This window comes from Pezoporus occidentalis, unplaced genomic scaffold, assembly GCF_034315485.1.
Source record: "Pezoporus occidentalis ecotype Australia unplaced genomic scaffold, CSIRO_AGI_Poc_V1 ctg4, whole genome shotgun sequence".
NCBI classification, from domain to species: domain Eukaryota; kingdom Metazoa; phylum Chordata; class Aves; order Psittaciformes; family Psittacidae; genus Pezoporus; species Pezoporus occidentalis.
The window spans coordinates 15971128-15989687 of record NW_026915724.1 but is presented as its reverse complement, the minus strand read 5'-3'; the positions used below and the strand labels follow the sequence as shown (position 1 = coordinate 15989687).

Genomic DNA, 18560 nt, shown 5'->3' with positions numbered 1-18560 from the left:
ATCCAGTTTATACACCCAAGTAACTACCTTGGGAAAATGAAACTTTTAGCATTTAATATCCTACTGACATGTATTTACAATCCACTGAGTGTTGATTTACATCTTTGTGTGCTGAAAGGCCCAGATAAACCTGCTCCGCTCCTACACTTTATGTCTCATAATGCTGTTTCTTGAATGCAATTTATATTGGACATCTCAAATTTGCAAATCTTGGAAAATTGGGAGGTTCTGTGGAAAGTGGTTTCTGGAAGTAATTTGAGGAAAAAACCTGTGAGATAGGAGAAATTTCTGCATGAGAAGAACAAGACAGGTATGTGTGCACAGATGGTGACTGACAATACCATATTCTCTGGAAGGCTTATTAGTGTAGCCTCAGTGCCATATTAACATAGGCATGATGGACTTGAGCTGACTTATACCTGACATCTCAGAGAGAACCGGCAATTGGTCTCACCCATTTGTGCCATTATACTTAAAGAGGGAGGGAAATTGTATGTGAGAGAACAGAGGAAAGGAAGTAATAATTACATATATCAAAAGAGAAAAAAGCTTACCGCCATGACTTTGAGCTTTTCCCTTTTCCTTTTGTAAGGACTCTTTCCACTCATCACTTTCTGAAGACAAACAGAAGGCAGTAATGCAGTCTGTATCAATACAATCACCTTGTCATTAGCAGCCTCCATAGAGCCATAGAAAAAGTGGCTATGCTAGTAGGAGATAAATCCTGAGAATCCCTAGCAGGGGGAGACTGCCGCAAGGGTTGGTAGGGCCTTGGGAAGGGCTGGGGGAACACAGCTGTCGGTGCTGGCTTACGCAGCCCTGGTGTTTGGGAGAAGGCAGGAGTTTGCATACATGTAGGGGATCCACTTCTTCTGTGGAACTCTTGAGCATCATTTTATTTAGGGCTACTGCACAGAAATAAAATAGCTTATCTTTATTTGGGCTTGTAATAAAATGAGACAGCAAGATTCTCATTCTGTCTCTCTCTGCCTTTCTCTGTACAAAAGGAACTGGAGGGGCATTTTCCCCTGTTCAGAAAACCTGGCACTCATTTTATGTTGAGGCAGTGCTTGGGCAAGCTTGGCAGATTCACAGCGTTTTGAAACAGAGCTTGCATTCTTAAGGCTGCCAGCTGCCCAGAACAGAGGTGAATATTCCACCCTTCTCATTTGGAATGAAGCTGGGAAGTCCCCAGCTTCCTCCAAACCATTGGAAGGAAAATATAAAGAAAGGCCATGAACATCCCATGAATTAAATTACATATTAATACCTAATTTCTAACCACAGCTATTCATCCACATAGTTCAATGATTTTAGTAGAAGGCACGTGGTATCATTGTATTTCATTCACATGACCACTTTACTAGTGGGGAAACTGAGTCAGGGAGCAGTTCATGTTTGTCCAACATATCCATAAAGTTGCAGAATTTGGAGGAAGATCCAGGTCTCTGAAGTCCAAGCCTGTTACTCCAGACACAATCTAACATACAAGAAACTTGTGGGACTCACTTCAGTAAGTTACAGTGCCAAGACCTCCACAGTTCTCCCTCAAAATAGACATTTTTAGGAATACCAAATTTAATCTAAAACATTCTTATTAAAATAAATAATATGAATGTCTCCTCCACCCATCCACATCACACGTTGCAGAAAGCAAATCAATCCCAGGTATCTGGGGTTATGGACAGATTTCCCTTTGCTGAGTCAGTTAGTTGCACTCCTCAGTAGTTTGTGTTCTACCTTGCCCTCTAGAACTGTAAATGAATTGGTTGATACAGTACAGGTGCATCTGTTTTTTTAATAAAGTGTAATAATTTATGGTGTGAAGCCAAAATAAACTGGTATTAACATTACAGTTAAAAAGACTTACCTGATGTATCGTTAGCCTGCAGGGACATACAACAAAGAGTTTTCTATATAACCTATATATATAATACAAAGCTCTAGTAAAATATTTTCCTCTCAGACTTTTGCAAAGTGTCATAGTATAATTTTCACTTAAATTTAAATTACATTCAAAATTACAGTGGTGATCTCCAATGACACATCACCAAGATAGAACAGCCTGAGGCAGGAGTAGCTCCAATAAATTTGGCCATTTGGGAGAGTTGCACCAGAGGACATTTCAAGATGAGGTGCCATGTTTGACTGCACTTTGGCTGCATACCTCTGACTTTTCAGCAAGTTTACTGGTGTTTTCAGAAGAGATGGGTGTAATGGCTGTGTCAGAGCTTTGCAAGCCAAACCTTACCTGGAAAAATGAACCTGACTTATGCTGACTAATATATCATAACTTGAGAATACAGACTGATGCAGTTTAATGCATTTTTTTTTTTATTTCTTTTTATTTTATCTTTATTAAAATTACTTTTACTTTTTTGTTAAAATAATTAAAATTTATTTTATTTATTAATACTGAATAATTTTAAAAGAAAGGCAAATATGGAACTTTAGTTTCCAAAAATCAAGCTTTTGTTTCAGGAGGGGAGTACGACTGCCTGGTGTTTGGAATAGACGAGAGAGCACTCTCCTCATGCTCCAGCCCTCCCATGGACTCACTGTAATGCCTTTATAGCACATTTGACGTGCCCTGACAACCAACCTACATTAGAGAAGTGCTTAGAGATCTTCAAATGAAGAAAAGTTCATAACTAAAAAGCATTTACTGTAATGAAGCCCCTCTGCATGCCACAGCTGATCTCTACTATAAGTGTAATTGCACCGAATGTTGCAGAGTATGTTTTCATTCTTCTTCCGCATATGTTCAATATAATTTTCTGAGTAAAACAAACATCTGTGCACAGTTGTGGAGGTGGGATTTTATACTACTTACAGTGGATGACCTTCATGTTTTGGATTTGCCTAGCAGTCTTACAAAACATAAGTGAAGTTACAACCCAATCTCACACTTTGACCTTTTAAAATTTACTTTTAAAAATAGAGGTTATCTTTTGTACTGCAAATTATGCCTTTATCTCTTATAATCCCATAAGTCAGATATCACAGTCCCACTTCAATTATGCTAAACTCTTATGTTAATTTTAAATCATGTAACTTAATTCCTGGCAAAGCAGGCTGGTGATTTTCAAAATGTGGTTAATGAGGCAAAGTACAATCTAGATTCTGCTACTGAGATCATCTGAATCCCTAGGTAGCTGAAGACGACTATGGAGAGGCTCTTCTTTACAGAAGTCTGGGTTAGACGTAAAAAAAATGAATTTTTAAGTGCAGTTAGGGCCTATGAAATTTGAAGTTGAGCATACAAAGAAGTTAAATTACTTTCACTAGAGCCGTAGTACAACAGCGTGGCTAAACCAATTATGCTTCTGTGCGTATACATGCTTATGCAGTGTCCTCTCCTTTTAAATCACAAATGCAAACCATACCAGATTTTTCAAGATGAGAGTCCAGGCACCTGATGTCTATGTCCACAGATGCATGCAAATCAGTGTCATTTTCCCTCTCATTTACAGAAGCCAAAATTTTGCTAATAACTTCTTTTGCTCTCCTTCCCTGACTATAACAGTAGCTTTATCTAAGATCAATTGGTAGATGAAATCTTACGAGACTGTATAGCTTTTTCAATACAATTATGTCCCCTCCATTCCTGAATCTCTATTATTCCCTGATCACATAGGCTGAAAGTTTGTCACTAATGCAAGTTCAAGGTGAAGGCTAAGTTCTTCAGAGAATTTGCTATTTACTACTATTTATTTGTCTGGATTTAAGAATTCATACAAAACTCATATATAAATTGGCCTCTAGTCTTTTTTAGAATGTTAAACTTTTTTTCCTCATAAGTGTTTTGGAAGCTATTGGTACTTGAGCCACATTTTTGTCTGTACATTAGCAATTAATCAACACATCTAAAACAGACAAGCTACCCAAAGCAAATATATAGACATCCAAAGGCTGGTTACATTTATTTTTTATGTAATATCTTCAATGACCTCCCTACAAAGCAAGAGAGTTCATTCAGGGCTTGAGGTGGGATTCAATACTCACAAGAGCAGAGGATCTAAAGAAAGAGGTCATTTTACTCGCATCAGTTTCCTGCCAGGCTGTTTCCTTATTCTACAACTTGTTATATCATTATGTGTGATGCCCCAAAACACTCCAGAAAACAAAGGGTGTCATCTTTATTTTGGAACAGCATAGGGATTTCTCCCTATCCATTTTGCAGAGATTTATCCTCCTCTTGGGACACCCTCGCCACTCCTCCAATACCATGTGCAACTGCAGGTTGTAGGAATGACCACATGCATTGGTCAGATAGCAGTTGAGGGGAGGAAAGGGAAGAGAGAAGGTACCTTTCCCTGTTACAGCCAAGACTGTGGGGCTCTGGACATAACTGCCTCTTGGCTGAATCACCACTGCCTATCCCACCACATACTGCAGTATCCACTCCACCCTGGGGTTTGCTGGCTGCTGACAAAGTAGGAAGGACACCAAAACAGTGTCCCAAAGCTTACTGAAGTAAGCTTTGGGAGCAAAACCAGCTGATGGGTTTGCAAGGCAATGGTCACACACCTCCTGTGTAACAGACTGTGGGAGCTGGGCTGATGGTAGGACACTGGCAGACCAAGAGTGGTCACACCAGCTACAATGAAGTTGCTTCTTAATATAGACATTATAATGTCCCATAGTGACCACCCCAACACTTTGTCCTATCACCAAAAATTAAGACTATGTTGAATACTGGGACAATGGAACGCATGCAACATATAGTAGACTCTCCTGCAAATTAAAATGTTAATTTTAATGTATGTGGCAGTTCTCTGAAAGGAAGGTCATATTTGTCATCTCTAGTGCATCAATCAAAATGTGGCTGTGGACAGGGACTTAAGATCAAGGCTTACAAAGATTTACTCTGCTCAGCAGTTGAGCTGCCATGTTATTTTTAGTTTTATGCATTTGTATTCAAGAGCATCCTTCAATGAAAAACAATCAGGTCTAAAACCAGCTACAGTCTAATGGTAATCAGAAAAACAAACCTTGCAACTGAGAACACTGCAAACATTTTAGAAAATTAGCCAATGCGTCTTTACTAATAAGTGACAGAAAGTAAAAAATACATTCAAAAATAGTTTTGAAAACAATTTCTAAAGCAGGCACACCAAAAAGAAAAAGAATCATGCTTCTCTGAATACTTTTTTTTTAAACCATTAAAAGAACATTAGGTAAGCTAATGCAACAGCTGGCTGCACCACCGCTTCCACAGTATAATCCATTATGGTAAAAGCAGCTTTTTCAGGCATTTTAGTGCAATTTATGCTGTTTACAGGTCTTTTTTTGTGCATTCTCCTATAATTTAATGTCAATTGATATCACTCTAACTTATAAAAGCCCCACTAAGTCAAGAAAACTCCACTTAGCAGCAACTTCGTTTCCTTTCAGGGCTAATATCAAAGTAGTTGTTTTGAATACCAAAATGATAAATATCTAATAGAAGCCTGAAGCTATTCTGGTGCTATACAGTTGGTGATGTATAATTGAACATTAAGTAATCCAAGTAATAGAAGTCATAGATCAGCTGTCTTTCCTCCTTAGACAATTCTTTCAAGTATTGCCTCACTACTTCTGCACTTGTTCTCTCATCAGAGGAATGTCTGTCTTTGAATTTAGGAAACTTCAGCTCTGCTGGAGCACCAACCAGCTGCAAAAAGTAATCGGCATCTTCTTCCAGGGTTTCAAACTTTCCTATAAAATCATAGTTGATGAGGCAGGGATAGCAAAGCTTACTGACTTGCTCCCAATGAATGTCCATTCCTACTGGGCGATGGGAATCTAACAAATATTGGATAAATTCCTTGAACTTAACTCCCGATCCTGTTTTCAATGCCTCTTCATTTGCATTATGTCTATACTTCTTAATTATTGCCTTCCCAAATACTGGGTGGTAATAGCTGTTTGGGTGTTCAAACTTATCCCTGAAGGCAGATACCAATCTTTCCATAGGATCACGTACAAATATAGCCTTGGTGTATGTATTCAAGCGTGTGTATATCCCTTTTAGGTCATAACTGTCTAGTTTCCTTAGATGCTTTCCATAGTGCACATCGTCATGGGAGATGTTGTGTACTGAAGCGGCAAGTCCATTGAGCACCATGAGGACTCTTTTCCAATTGGAGCAGCCTGCTTTAGGCACTTCACAGTACAGGACCTTGTGCCTGTCCTCCACGTAAATTCTTGACACCAGGCGCACAAGGTGGGTTTGAAGCTTCTTTCTGCTGTTGTACTTCTTACAGAAGTCATGCAGGAAGGACCTGCGCTTTTCCTGGGTGCTATCCACATCCTTCCATTTGCCATCCTTGACTAGTGTCTTGTTTAAAGGGTGTAGTGCAGGAGGTAAATACACCCCTCTGAGCCAGCTGAGAGGTGACTCACTCATCTTCTGCTGGTCAGAGAGCTGGCTCACCAAGGAGGCAGCCACCACACCAAACAGGTCAGCCTTGCCTTGCCAGTGCCTGCTGCCCAAGATGGCCATCTCATGCTTACTGAGATCAGGAGGAGTGCTCCTGCTCCACGCTGCTCCCCTGGGCATCCCCAGAGTGGGGAGTGTGAAATCCTGCAAACAGGGAAAGGATCAGAGCTTAAAACACAGCAACAGCCCAGACCATTCACATTGCAACACCAGCAAGGATGGCAGTGCATATTCCTGATGAAGCCACATTTAGTACTACTGCAAAGCCCTTCCTGAACCAATTGATCGATATATCTGATTTAGCAACAAGCTGGGCTAATTACTGAAATAAATGCTTCTGAAGCTTACCTCTTAGTGCACAGTAGGTCTTCCTGCAAAAATAAATAGCTTATACCACACCTTTTAGGAAATCAGAAGAGGTTCACACAGGGAGGCTGATAGTCCTGGTAGGGGTAGCCAGGTGCTTTTCTCAACTGAACATGCTTTCCCCCTCAACAGCATTGATAGAGTTGCACGGCTGCTATCAGCTCTCTGCAGCACGCTGGCACAGCCACAGTAACAGCTGCTGAATCTGCTTCCACCACTGTGACTTGGAGCAGGCCCTGTCCCCCAGTGGTAGGGGACAAACCTAGGGCTCCTAAATAGCTGACAGCAGTGGTTTTGAGCTGGGTGTAGTGACAGATGAAATCCCCACTCCAAAAAGTTCCTATTCCTGCCCTCTCTTTGCAACACAGATGCCTGCACCTGAGCTAGATGCTTTCACAGCTAAGGCAAAATTGGTGCCTTTAGAGCTTATTCCATCTGACTTTTTTAAACATCAACATTAATTACATCAACTAACTAAACATCAACTAGTGACTCTGCAAAGAATGTGAAAAGATGAGACTATCCTCCCAGACATCTCTTTTAATGTCCCCAGCCAGTGTGCAACCTACAAGCTGCAAAAATGGCAAAGCATGAATCTGTGTTTTGCCGTCAAAATCTTTAGGGTCTTGTATCATGCAAGTTGATTGAAGAGTTTCTTGCAGTTTAAGCGTTGCAGCTTATTCCTGAGTATATTCTCATGTGTCTGCTAAGGCTTGTAGATTTTTTCTCCTGTCAGTAGGAAAGCCTGCTGCACTGGGACATCTATATAGCTGTCTAGTTTCATCACAATTCTGGAGAGGGGGGTTGCTCTTCAACAGGCTTTTAAACATCCCATTGCAAATACTAGATAGCCAGAATGACACACATTGGACACGCATGCGCAGGCTACCTGACTTTTTTGTAAGTCATGCTTTTTTTGAAAACGACATAAAAAGACTCTTCTGCCATAGACTGATTAAACATTTACTGGAAAGTTGATTTGTGGACTGGCAGACCGTAAGTGTTGGATTTGGGGGGGATGGGAAAGTTCATAGGCCGACTCAAATATGTTAAAAATTCAGAGGAATAATGAAAGAAATGGTAATGCATGGAACACAATTTAAATTCCAGCCTGTAATGAAGCCTAAGGAAAAACAAGCAGTTCCAAGAAAACTTAGCCTGTCTTGCAGTGCAGTAATTTCCAACGACATAAAGAAAACAGCAATCAGGCTATTCAGTATTGCTGCAAACCACAGATGATCAGGTCTTTGTTATCACTGAACTGAGTAAAATGTGTTTTGTATTAGTGAAAGCAAATAAAAGAACAAAGCCATGTAGGACTTGCACATCTGTGAGAGAAGGTGTGTGGATGTGGTCAGTTTTTCTAATATAATTTATTTTTTTTTAATTCTGTTGTCTAACATTTTATTCTTTAAAACAAATGAAACACAGATTTGTGTGTTTCGAAACACAGACATTTATCCCTTCTGCCCTAGGATGGAAAGAATTCAGAAACACAGTTAGTGTGAAGTAACAGCATGTAGCAATAGTAGTAAAATGGGATAACTATGAGCCTAATGGGCATTTCAGCATCACAGTGAATGGTGACTTACAAGTGCTACTGCAGAACCACAGACTTACAAATAAATGAAATGCTTTGACCTTAAAAGGAAAACCTACACTTAAAAAAGTGAAAATGAAAAATATGAGATACACAGAAACCAACCACACAATACCAGGCTTAACAGGAGTAGGAATAAAGTTACATTACAATGCTAAAGTAATCAAGTATTGTAAACTCATTGGTGTGGCTCTGGGGAATTTTAGAATTTAGAAGACAGTCTCCAGTGATACGTGACTGTACTGGTGCTCCCCAGTGAAGAGAAAATTAAAGGGGGGGGGGGCGGGCAGTAGTACCTCATGACTTCCTATGATACACAATCTGAATTTAGCTGTCTATTTCAAGAGACTTCAGTGTCAAGATGCTTGAACCATCTGAATTTCAAGCCAAAGCCACTAAGATGGCTAGAATGATTAAGGGTCTGGAGCATCTCTCATATGAGGGAAGGCTGAGGGAGCTGGGCCTGTTCACCCTAGAGAAGAGAAGGTTAAGGGTGGCATCTGTTCAGTATATGTACGTACCTGAAGGGAGGGTGTCAGGAGGATTGGGACAGACTCTTCTCAGTGGTGGAAGGCGATAGGACAAAAGGCAACAGGTATAAACTAAAAGACAGCAAGTTTCACCTGAATATAAGAAAGACCTTCTTTACTGTGAGGGTGATGAGCACTGGAATAGGCTGCCCAGAGAGGATGTGGAGTCCCTTTCACTGGAGCTATTCAAGAGCCATCTGGACACAATCCTGAGTAATGTGCTCTAGGTGACCCTGCTTGAGTAGGGAGGTTGGACTAGATGACCTCAACCATTCTGTGATTCTGTGATTCTGTTAAATGAGCCTTACATTTCAGAGGAAATTTCAGCATTCTGAATTTAGCCTGCCATCTTGAACTAGTGGAAGATGCATTGATTTCACCAAGTCAGGAGGGAAAAGGACAGACTGAAAGGTGTGTGGTCTTGATTTTGTTTCATTTCAGTCTGCCTGGGATGCAGGACCAACCTCAGGGAAGAATAGCCAAAGGAGATGCCAGAAGAAGATTGCATTTCAGTCTCAGGAACTGTGAATTCAGCTGCAGGAAGTACTACTGAAGGATTTTTCGTGGGATTAAAGACTTCAGAGAAAGATGAGTAGAACTATTCAGAGAAATCTCAGGTAATACCCTAAAGGAACAACATATGCACAATGGGAATCACTTGAAAGCAGTTTCCTCCAAATGAGATGAGGCAAAAGAGAAAGAATCTATCAGGGTAAAAAGAAGCCCCAATCTGAAGGGGGTGAGGGGAAGAAGAACTAGGGGAAAAACAATGACACGAGAAGTTCTGAAGACAAAAAAATTTATCTCAATATGTAAAATACCATTAGTTGCTTCCCCTCTCCATTTCCCCTTCTCAATGAGACATGTATCCCACGGTGAGCACAACAGTATTGGTTACTAAATGTGATTGTAAGTTCCACAATGGATGGTGTCCTTGCAGTAAATGCTGGCTGTAACTTTAAGAATGGGAATGGATAGTGGTTATTTTCAAAGGCATAAATGGCTGTTACATTGCCATGGAAGTTTTCCAATTCAAGATTAAAAAAAAAGAGAACAAACCTTCCTATACGCTTGCCTAAGTAACTAGGCTAATAGCTAGTCAAGATGCAATGAAAGATGGGATGAATCAAGCTTTATTTTTATGAGAAATATTTAACTAGAAAGGGTTTTTTTGGAAACTAACAAATTGTTGAATAGATAGTGCCATATTTCTTAAGCAAAACCGCTTGACAGTCTGGTATATTTAGCTGCTAGCACTCTTAATGTGCATGAGACAGCTGAAAGCCACACACTAAAAGGATTTAAATGTTTTTGTGATAGTAGGCTTACACAAAGTGAGGTGCCTTCTTTGGCTTCCTCTTGATGCCACTGACCTTTCAATGCCCATTTTATGACACTTTAAAGATCTGAAAATCTCCATGTTATGTTTATTTATTTTTTTTTCACAGTAAGAACAGGAAAAGAAGAAACTTGCAAAAGCAATAAACATTTTCTAAAAACCCTTGTCCATTGTAGCAGTGTTCATAACAGTCCATCCCACAAGCTGCTGGGCACCATTATTTTGGAAAACACATGAACATACACCAACAACAGGCAGATGCAGGTAAAACCTCATCGGTCAGTAAGTCTGAACCCAGATCTTCCCATGCAAACAGTCCTTACCAAACGCTTTGAGCTGCTAAGTTTGGGAACCTGCTGCCTGGCATGGGAGATGAACTCCATGGTCACCTTGGGCAGATGCAGGGCTGTCCTTGAGGCATGCTGTCAACCTCTGCAGCAGGTTGTGTACATTTTATCTGAGAATTAAAACCCAGTGAGGTGTTGCACCTTTGCCAGTATTTATGCAGAGTGCCTTGTTCTCTGTTTGCATTAACACATTTAAAAAATTTAAGAAATGGCTGTGAGTCAAATTTAGATGAGTATGTACATCATCTCTTTCTCCTTGTATCTAGGCAGGAAGTGAAGACATTTAAAAATTAGCTCAAGTACAAGGGAAAAAGAATTTAACAGTGTTAGCATGGTATTTGGCTACTGGCAGGCAACTCAGTGAAGCTGCTGAAACAAAAGGCATTTTTGAGTCATTAATAGGTTTATGGATTTTATTATTCTTTTTTTTTTTTTTTTTGACATTTTTATTGCTGGGGATTCCCTGCTCCTCCCCATTCACAAAAGGATTTCTCCTCACTGTAAGAACAAGTAGCCAATACCTTCTTTTACACACAGTGAAGCCGTCCTTTCCTTTAATACCTTCACAAGCCACTGGGGTAGAAGAGATTGACTACTGCCAAGAATGGTTAAGACTCATCCAATTATGCTTTGTGATGGTTTTACAATGCACGGGTGGGATCTCATCTAGACAGTCTGCAATTAGAGCAACCTGCCATGCAAAAAGATAATGATGTATTGAAAAGGATGATATTCCAGGGCTGATTTACAAAGATTTAATGGCCTGCAGTGCAGACAGTTGTGTGCTTCCTAAATGCTTTAGTGCTGGATCTTCATTTTTACTAACAAGGATAATAAAATTAAGTGAGCCCAACAGAAAAATGTAGGACAAAGAATAGTGGAGGAAAGCAATATTCTGTTTTATTCTGCCCGTCTGTGCTGCCAAATATCTACATTGTAAGGATTAGTAATGTATGGTTTGGTTTTCGATATCTAGCTAGTATTTCTTCTGTCCTCAAACATGCTTCCTGAAAGAGTCCTCTAAAATGCTTCTTAGAAGCAACTGCATGAATCATCTGGCAGCCTACTGTACTCTACTTTTTGCTGTGGCTTGCACTTATCTCTCTCAGGATTAAGTACCCTCAGGACCCTCTACAGCAGTATTATACTAAATAACTAATATGGGTGCTCTGCAAACACATGGATATCCAAAGATGATAAAAGCTTCATTTGTTAAGACAACAACAGGTTGATCTTCTATTTTTTTTTTTTCCAGATGAAACTTATGAAAAACAATTATTTAGAAGGACAAAGCATTTGCATTTTCTGACCAGTTCAGGTGGGTGTTCTGCAGTACATACTCTAAGAAACTTATCCATGAGAAGCACAGGACCCCCAGTGATGAAATGACAGGAGTTTGAAATACATGCTTGAAGTATATTTTATCTTTACTTACATCCCAGTCCTTTGGTACTAGATGGGTTCAGCAGTGCTAAAGTTCAGCAGGAACTGAAGGCATTAGATACTTTATTTCACAGTATAAATGTAATTCTTTAAGATGCTTCTTATGTGAGGATTGTATTATAATGACCATATAATTTCAAATTTATTAGTTTATCTAGGATTTATCTGTAGAAAACAGACAAAGGTTTTTCAGAGACAAGGTTCATTTTCCAATTCACTCTCTGATTTGGTATTGATCAGTCTCTTAATTTTGGTATTCAGATGAAGGTATCTTGAATACTGGAGGGCTATAAAACTAACACAGTCTTACTTGGATTGTAGGTACATGTGAGACTTTGAAAAGGTGACATATAGCTCCAGTCTAAACTTTATTTGCTTAAAATATTAAGTTATTCACATATTTGGGCACAGTTAGAAGGATTTCTTCAGCAGAGGTCCACGATTATGGCAGATGGCTCAGAACTGATATGTAGTTGAAATACAATGAAAAGTTTGCATGACTCCTATCTTCAGCAAGCCAGTGAAGCCTGGAGCACACAGCTTTCTCATACCATAGCAGTTGTACAGTGTAACACTGCTGAGCTAAACAAATCCCTACAGGAGCTCCCAATGGACAGAACATCCAGGCTGGCCATAAGTAACAGGAAATATTTGCTGATGATGTGCTTCACCTTCTGTGTAGTAGAGATAAACCTCTTGATTCATCACTTGCGCTTAAAAGAGCTACTCCAGAGACAGGCACCACTAACCTCTCACCTCCCAGTGGAGTAATGAATATTTGGCTTATCTAATTTATTCATGGCAAATCACCACTGCTACATTCCTCATAAGCCAGAGCTGACATATGTATTCCTTATGAATGCTGCAAGTTCGGTGGAGGTACTTCTGTCAGAGATACCTTGTGGTGGATACAGAATTTCATTATGGCAGAGGAAGAACGAAACAACTGTGCTTTGAACTTTCACCATTCTTTCTGCCTCTAAAGTTCTCAAACCATAAAAAAAGCAGCAAGCTTATCTTTCCTCTAGATTAAGATCTAGAAATATTTTGTGTGGAGCCATCAGTCCTGACAAGCAAAGCCTTACTGCAACAGACACCACATTTCCCTATAAAATATGTATCCCCAAAACACATGCACTTGTACCAAGCATCTCTAAAATTGCTAAACAAGTTAGGGAAAAAAAAACATTAGCTTTGTGCAGGGCTATCCTCCTCTCCCTGCCCCCTGCCTTCATCTACAGAAAGCACAAAGCCACCCATGCTAATGAGGCAAGACAGACTGCATAAGCCACTTCCATAAGCTGATTCATATATATGGTCATCAACTTGGAGGAAGGAAATTAATCTCTAATTTTACTTGCCAATTCTTGTTCAAATCTGTAATTAACTCCCTCCTGTTTCCGCCTGCACAGTCAAAACATTTGGTTTCTCCAAAACATGCTCAGAATGGGAAGGATAAGAAAGATCAAGGCATGCTTAATAGAAAAAGTATCAATAAAGATGCTATTATTATCGGAAACTAAGTAACACGTAAGATTGTGTGACAGATTAAAGATTCACCAAGACAACTGCAACTAAGTATTGAAAATAAAAACAAGCACCCCACCTCCTTATTACTAATAAAGAAGTCATTGTCAAGGTCAATCAATGGCAATGATAAATTGGCTGCTAGGTAGTACAATGCTCATGATGTTTCTCTAGCTTTTGGACAACAGTTTCAAGGCGCTGGTTTGTTGCAACACAAGCTTGAGCACAGAGACATTGCAGCCTGGGCAGCCTGTGTCTGGGCAGAGCCTACTGCCAGTTTGCATAGAGTGCTTGTCTCTAGATGTGTAGCTAAGATGCACTGTTAATAGAAGGCAACTTTCAGATCACAGACCACTTAACAGTTGGCAATATTCAGCCCAACCTCCTTCCTATGCAGTCACGCTCATTTTTGGCACAGGTAAACCAGTATATTTAAACAACATTTAATTCTGAGCTCAGTCTTCCTCCTCTGTGTATACTCTGCTAATAAACCTAAATCAGGCACTGCAGTCAGTGGCCATAAATCTTCATCAGTATTCACTCATTTCTATACGGAACAATGTCAGAGCAAAGCAGCTTAAACAACCTGAAATTCAAAATGGACTCAAACTAAGCATGCAATACTCATTTTATGAAGAATAATATTTGAAAAAGACTCTTGGGTTCCACTGACTAGTAGGTTTACTATATGTATACAAGGTATTTTAATCAGAAGCTGACACTTTCAGGTAATTTGTATATTACATATCAGTCTCTTATTTGACTACATTAAACAATGTTAACATGCCTACTTTTTCATAACTTAAAGTACAGAAGCAAGTCAAATAACCTAAAAAGTTCCCTCTATGGACAAATAAAATTCTTAAAATTCTTACTTCCAAGTATATGGTAATTCATATACACAGTCATTTTATGAAGAAGAAAATAGATAATGCCTTTTGCATGTTCACAACTCAAACCAGGCATTAATTTTTGATTACATTTCATATTTTAAACAATATCTATTTTCTGCTCCAAAGACAAGGGATGAAGCCTGAGGCTAGATGACAACATTTTTTTTATTCAGAGGTATTAGGGACCATGACTTGGCAGTTGCTGATCAACACCAACCCTGCACAAGGAAAATATGGTCCCCATTGCCCTATCTGTGTGAATGGACACATATTTCCTGGGAGAGTGATCTACTTGCTGGTAATAGACCCTGAAGGTTAACTAAGGCTGCATGCTGGTACTTAAACCCTGGCTCCCATCCTCCAGGGAGTGCTGTAATCACCAAATATCACATGAGCCTCTCTCTCTAGTTCACTTTTACATACAGGAGGGATATAAGATGAATATTACAGGTAGTAGAAACTGTAGGTTTAAATCTGCTTGGGTACAGAAAGAAAACAAATCTGGATGTTCCTACTTCAGGGAATCACTGATGTAGTTTTCAGAGGCATCCAATACCATGTTAGGAAAACCACCCAGCACACCTGTACTCACATGGTCCAATCTGGCAGGTGTGAACTTCCCCAGTGAGATGGCCATTTGTGGTTTTCCACCACACTGAGGTAAGAAATACTTGGGTTGGATCGGTCCTGCCAACACTGGGGCATACCTGTACCCACAAAGGAACAAGCCTATGAGGCTCAGCTGACTCCTTTGGGAGGTGCTGAAGGAGCAGAGGACTTGAGTTGAACTTAGGTACTTCACTTTCTTTCCAAACCTGCCTCCCATGAACTACAATGAAGGTATAATTACTTAAATAGTTGCTTTGCTGATTTACTGAGTAGCCAAATGTGGGGCTTGAATGCCTATTAAGATACTCGGAATAAAACATAGCACAAATCATGTGTTATACAGGGAAACAATGTGATTCTAAGCCCAGAAGGTTTTGAGTCCGGTACTAAATCCTTTCCTCAATTACTTTAAAAGAGCTACATCAGCTGCATACATCAAGCCACAAACGAGCTGTTCAACAAAGTGTTCTTACAAGTGGTAGTCTAGTTTTGGTGGAGTTTCAATCACATTTCCACATCCATCTCTCCCTAGCTAGCACTTCCAGTTCCTGACCATACCCAACCGGCAGCTGTGGGCTGAGCTCTTCTCTTATAACTGCAGCAAAGTTGGCTAAAATTTACTCTGGCTTCAAATGTTACTGTAGGAGGATTCAGAGGGAGATGGCCCAGCAGCATGACTAGACAGGTCTCCCTAGGGCACTGGGGCATTTACAGCTAGTGAAATGTAAAGATGAAGATAATAAACAACTGTACTTCTCCACAAAACCCACCATCCCTTTTGAGTAGACAGGCCTGTAATGTAATGCTGTGCTTCTGCATACATGGCAGTATTTCTCGCATTAGTGGCTGTGGTAAGATCCACAGGGAGTTTTTGCTGATAAACAGAATCCATTTCTATCTTGTCTGCAGGTAAACACACTTATCTTCTCACATAATCAAGACATCTTGCTCTTTTAGAAATATTAAGAAAAGTTTCAAATGAAACTAGGTTCAGCTGAAGAATATTAATGTACATTCAGGCGTGAAGAATTCAATTTCCCAAAAATTGCTTTGGAAGAGACAGTAAGATCTCTAGAGGTCTCAAAGCATTTTTCCCCCAATCACAATTAGCATTTAATTCAAATTAGATGACTTTATTGGTAAATAAAAACCAAACAGAAATGTATAATGCACTCTAGATTGGCAAATATCTCAAATCTGTTTGCCTGTATTCATACATTTTAAACTAATAAATGTGTTATATATTTTTAATTAATACTTGAGAATTGATTGTGTTCATAAATTACTGTAAGATGAAACAGGCAGTGAATTTACAAAGGGGATTATCCACTGCACACTCCCTCCTCACACTGATTTAAAGGCAGCATACCCCGTTTTCACTGATAGTAGCTATCTCATATTTATCATAGGTAAAATAAAATACCCTAGTTTATTCTGTAGCAGTGTTTTTGTACAGCTATACAGTGGGTATATATTAATCTGAAAGCAGTGCTACACATGATTAGTGTGCCATCCAAACACTAACTAGTTAAAGCACCAGCCCCCTTGAAGCAGAGGAATAATGAGAAAGAACGGTGCCATGGTTAAGGGTAGGTGCACCAGCCAGAACCAGTGTTTGGTTTTGTAACTCCGAGCAACTCCTTTGACCTTCACATTTCAGTTTTCCCATGTCTGGAAAACAAAGAAAGATGATAATTGCCTACCCCATGTGAATATTGTGACTCCTAAGTTCTGATTAACACTGGTAGAAAACCCTTGCCATTTTACAGAGTAAGAAGGGTGTCGTGGTTTAAGCTTAGTTGGTAACCCAGAAAAAAACACACAGCCCACTCACTCACTCCCCACCAGCTCCCGGAGCGATGGGGAGGAGAATCAAAAGAATGTAACTCCCATGGGCCGAGATAGGAACAGTCCAGAAACTAAGGTATAACACAAACCACTGCTGCTGCCACCAATAATAATAGTGATAACGAAAATAACAAGGGGAGAGAATACAACCGCTCACCAGCCGCTGACCGATACCCAGCCCGACCGAGCAGTGATCTAACCCTTCCGGGTAACTGCCCCCAGTTTATATAGTGGGCATGACGTGCTGTGGTATGGAATACCTCTTTGGTTAGTTTGGGTCAGGTGTCCTGTCTCTGCTTCCTCCCAGCTTCCCCTCCTCCCTGGCAGAGCATGAGACTCACAAAGTCCTTGGTCAGAGTAAACATTACTGGGCATCAACTAAAAAAATCGGTGTTATCAGCGTTGTTCCCAGGCTGAAAGTCAAAAACGCAGCACTGCACCAGCTACTAAGAAGGAGAAAAATGACTGCTACTGCTGAACCCAGGACAAATAGACACTCGGAAATCTGAAAATCAGGATTGCAACCCAGCTTCTCCGCCCATACTGCCTTTCATTGCTTGAACATCACACTATTTTTTTTAATACTTGAGCATCCAGTCTGTTGAATGCTACAATGTTTGGGTTTGGGATTTTTTTTTTTTTTCACAAGAAGAATCATTATTCATAAAGCTGAAGATATTTTTATCTTCACATACCGCATGTATATTCCCATCTATACAGCCTGAGAAACGGTTTCCTTCCAAAGGTTCCCAAACGAAAGTGCTATTCTTATTTGAATTCATCTCAAGCCTCTATTACAATTACTACTTTGGATTTCTCTATCACTTACTGCTTTAGTGGTTTACAAGCAATTATAGACTAAGTCTTCCAGAATCTCTTGGAAGCAGCAGTTCCTACCCTGCTTGGCAGAGAGAAATGGAGCATCGGAGAGGATGAGATCCTGGTGTACAATATGCTGAACACCCACCTCCATAAAGTGCAGAAAGGAGGCTGCTCTGCTGGTAATCTGGCCTTGTAGCTTAGTGAGGCTTGTATAGAAGGAGAAGCAAAAAGAGGGAGAGAAGTACATGGAGTGGTGAAGAGAGTGTATGCAATAAAGTAGATAGCACATGGTTAACCATCACTATGGGTGGAGAGCTGGAAACAGGCTCTGCAGTGCATACATATGGCTGTTGTACAAAAACTGAACAATATCAATTTAAACACTGTTGAACATGAGGGGAGACAAGCAGTGGCCAAGAGGGTAAAGGCTAAGTAAGTATTCAGTGCTACTCAAGCTAGCAGCACTTAGAAGCTGGCATACATTGATTGAACTTTCCCTGGCTAGGTGATGTGAGAGGGTGAAGGGGATAGAGGAGACTACTGAAGTAAACTACAGCAATGCACAAGGAAAACCAAAGAGTTTGGGCTGAACTGGCTAATTTTTGCTTATATTAGTATAGGTTTATTACACCACATGCATACTTCAAGCATCCTTCAGGTCATAAGTCATTCCCGAACATGGTCTGTTTAACAAACTTACATTGTCATTTAATAGATTTTTGAGTTTTCTTTCACTTCTTTACTTTGGCAGAAGGTGTGTACATACTGACAGTACATCAGAGTTATCTGAAATGAAGTTGTGAAGCTGCTGG

General features: G+C 40.0%; 1 protein-coding gene across 2 annotated transcripts in view; it reads right to left on the bottom strand.

Annotated features, from left to right (window-relative positions):
- Positions 1–3866: 3866 nt before the first annotated feature.
- CHST9 (carbohydrate sulfotransferase 9) overlaps positions 3867–18560 on the bottom strand; it is a 92435-nt gene continuing 77741 nt past the window's right edge. For both annotated transcript variants that reach the window (XM_062632790.1, XM_062632791.1), the window contains one exon: positions 3867–6568. In XM_062632790.1, coding sequence (XP_062488774.1) covers positions 5471–6568 — 1098 coding nt within the window. In that variant the 3' untranslated portion in view covers positions 3867–5470. The remainder of the gene's footprint in view (positions 6569–18560) is intronic.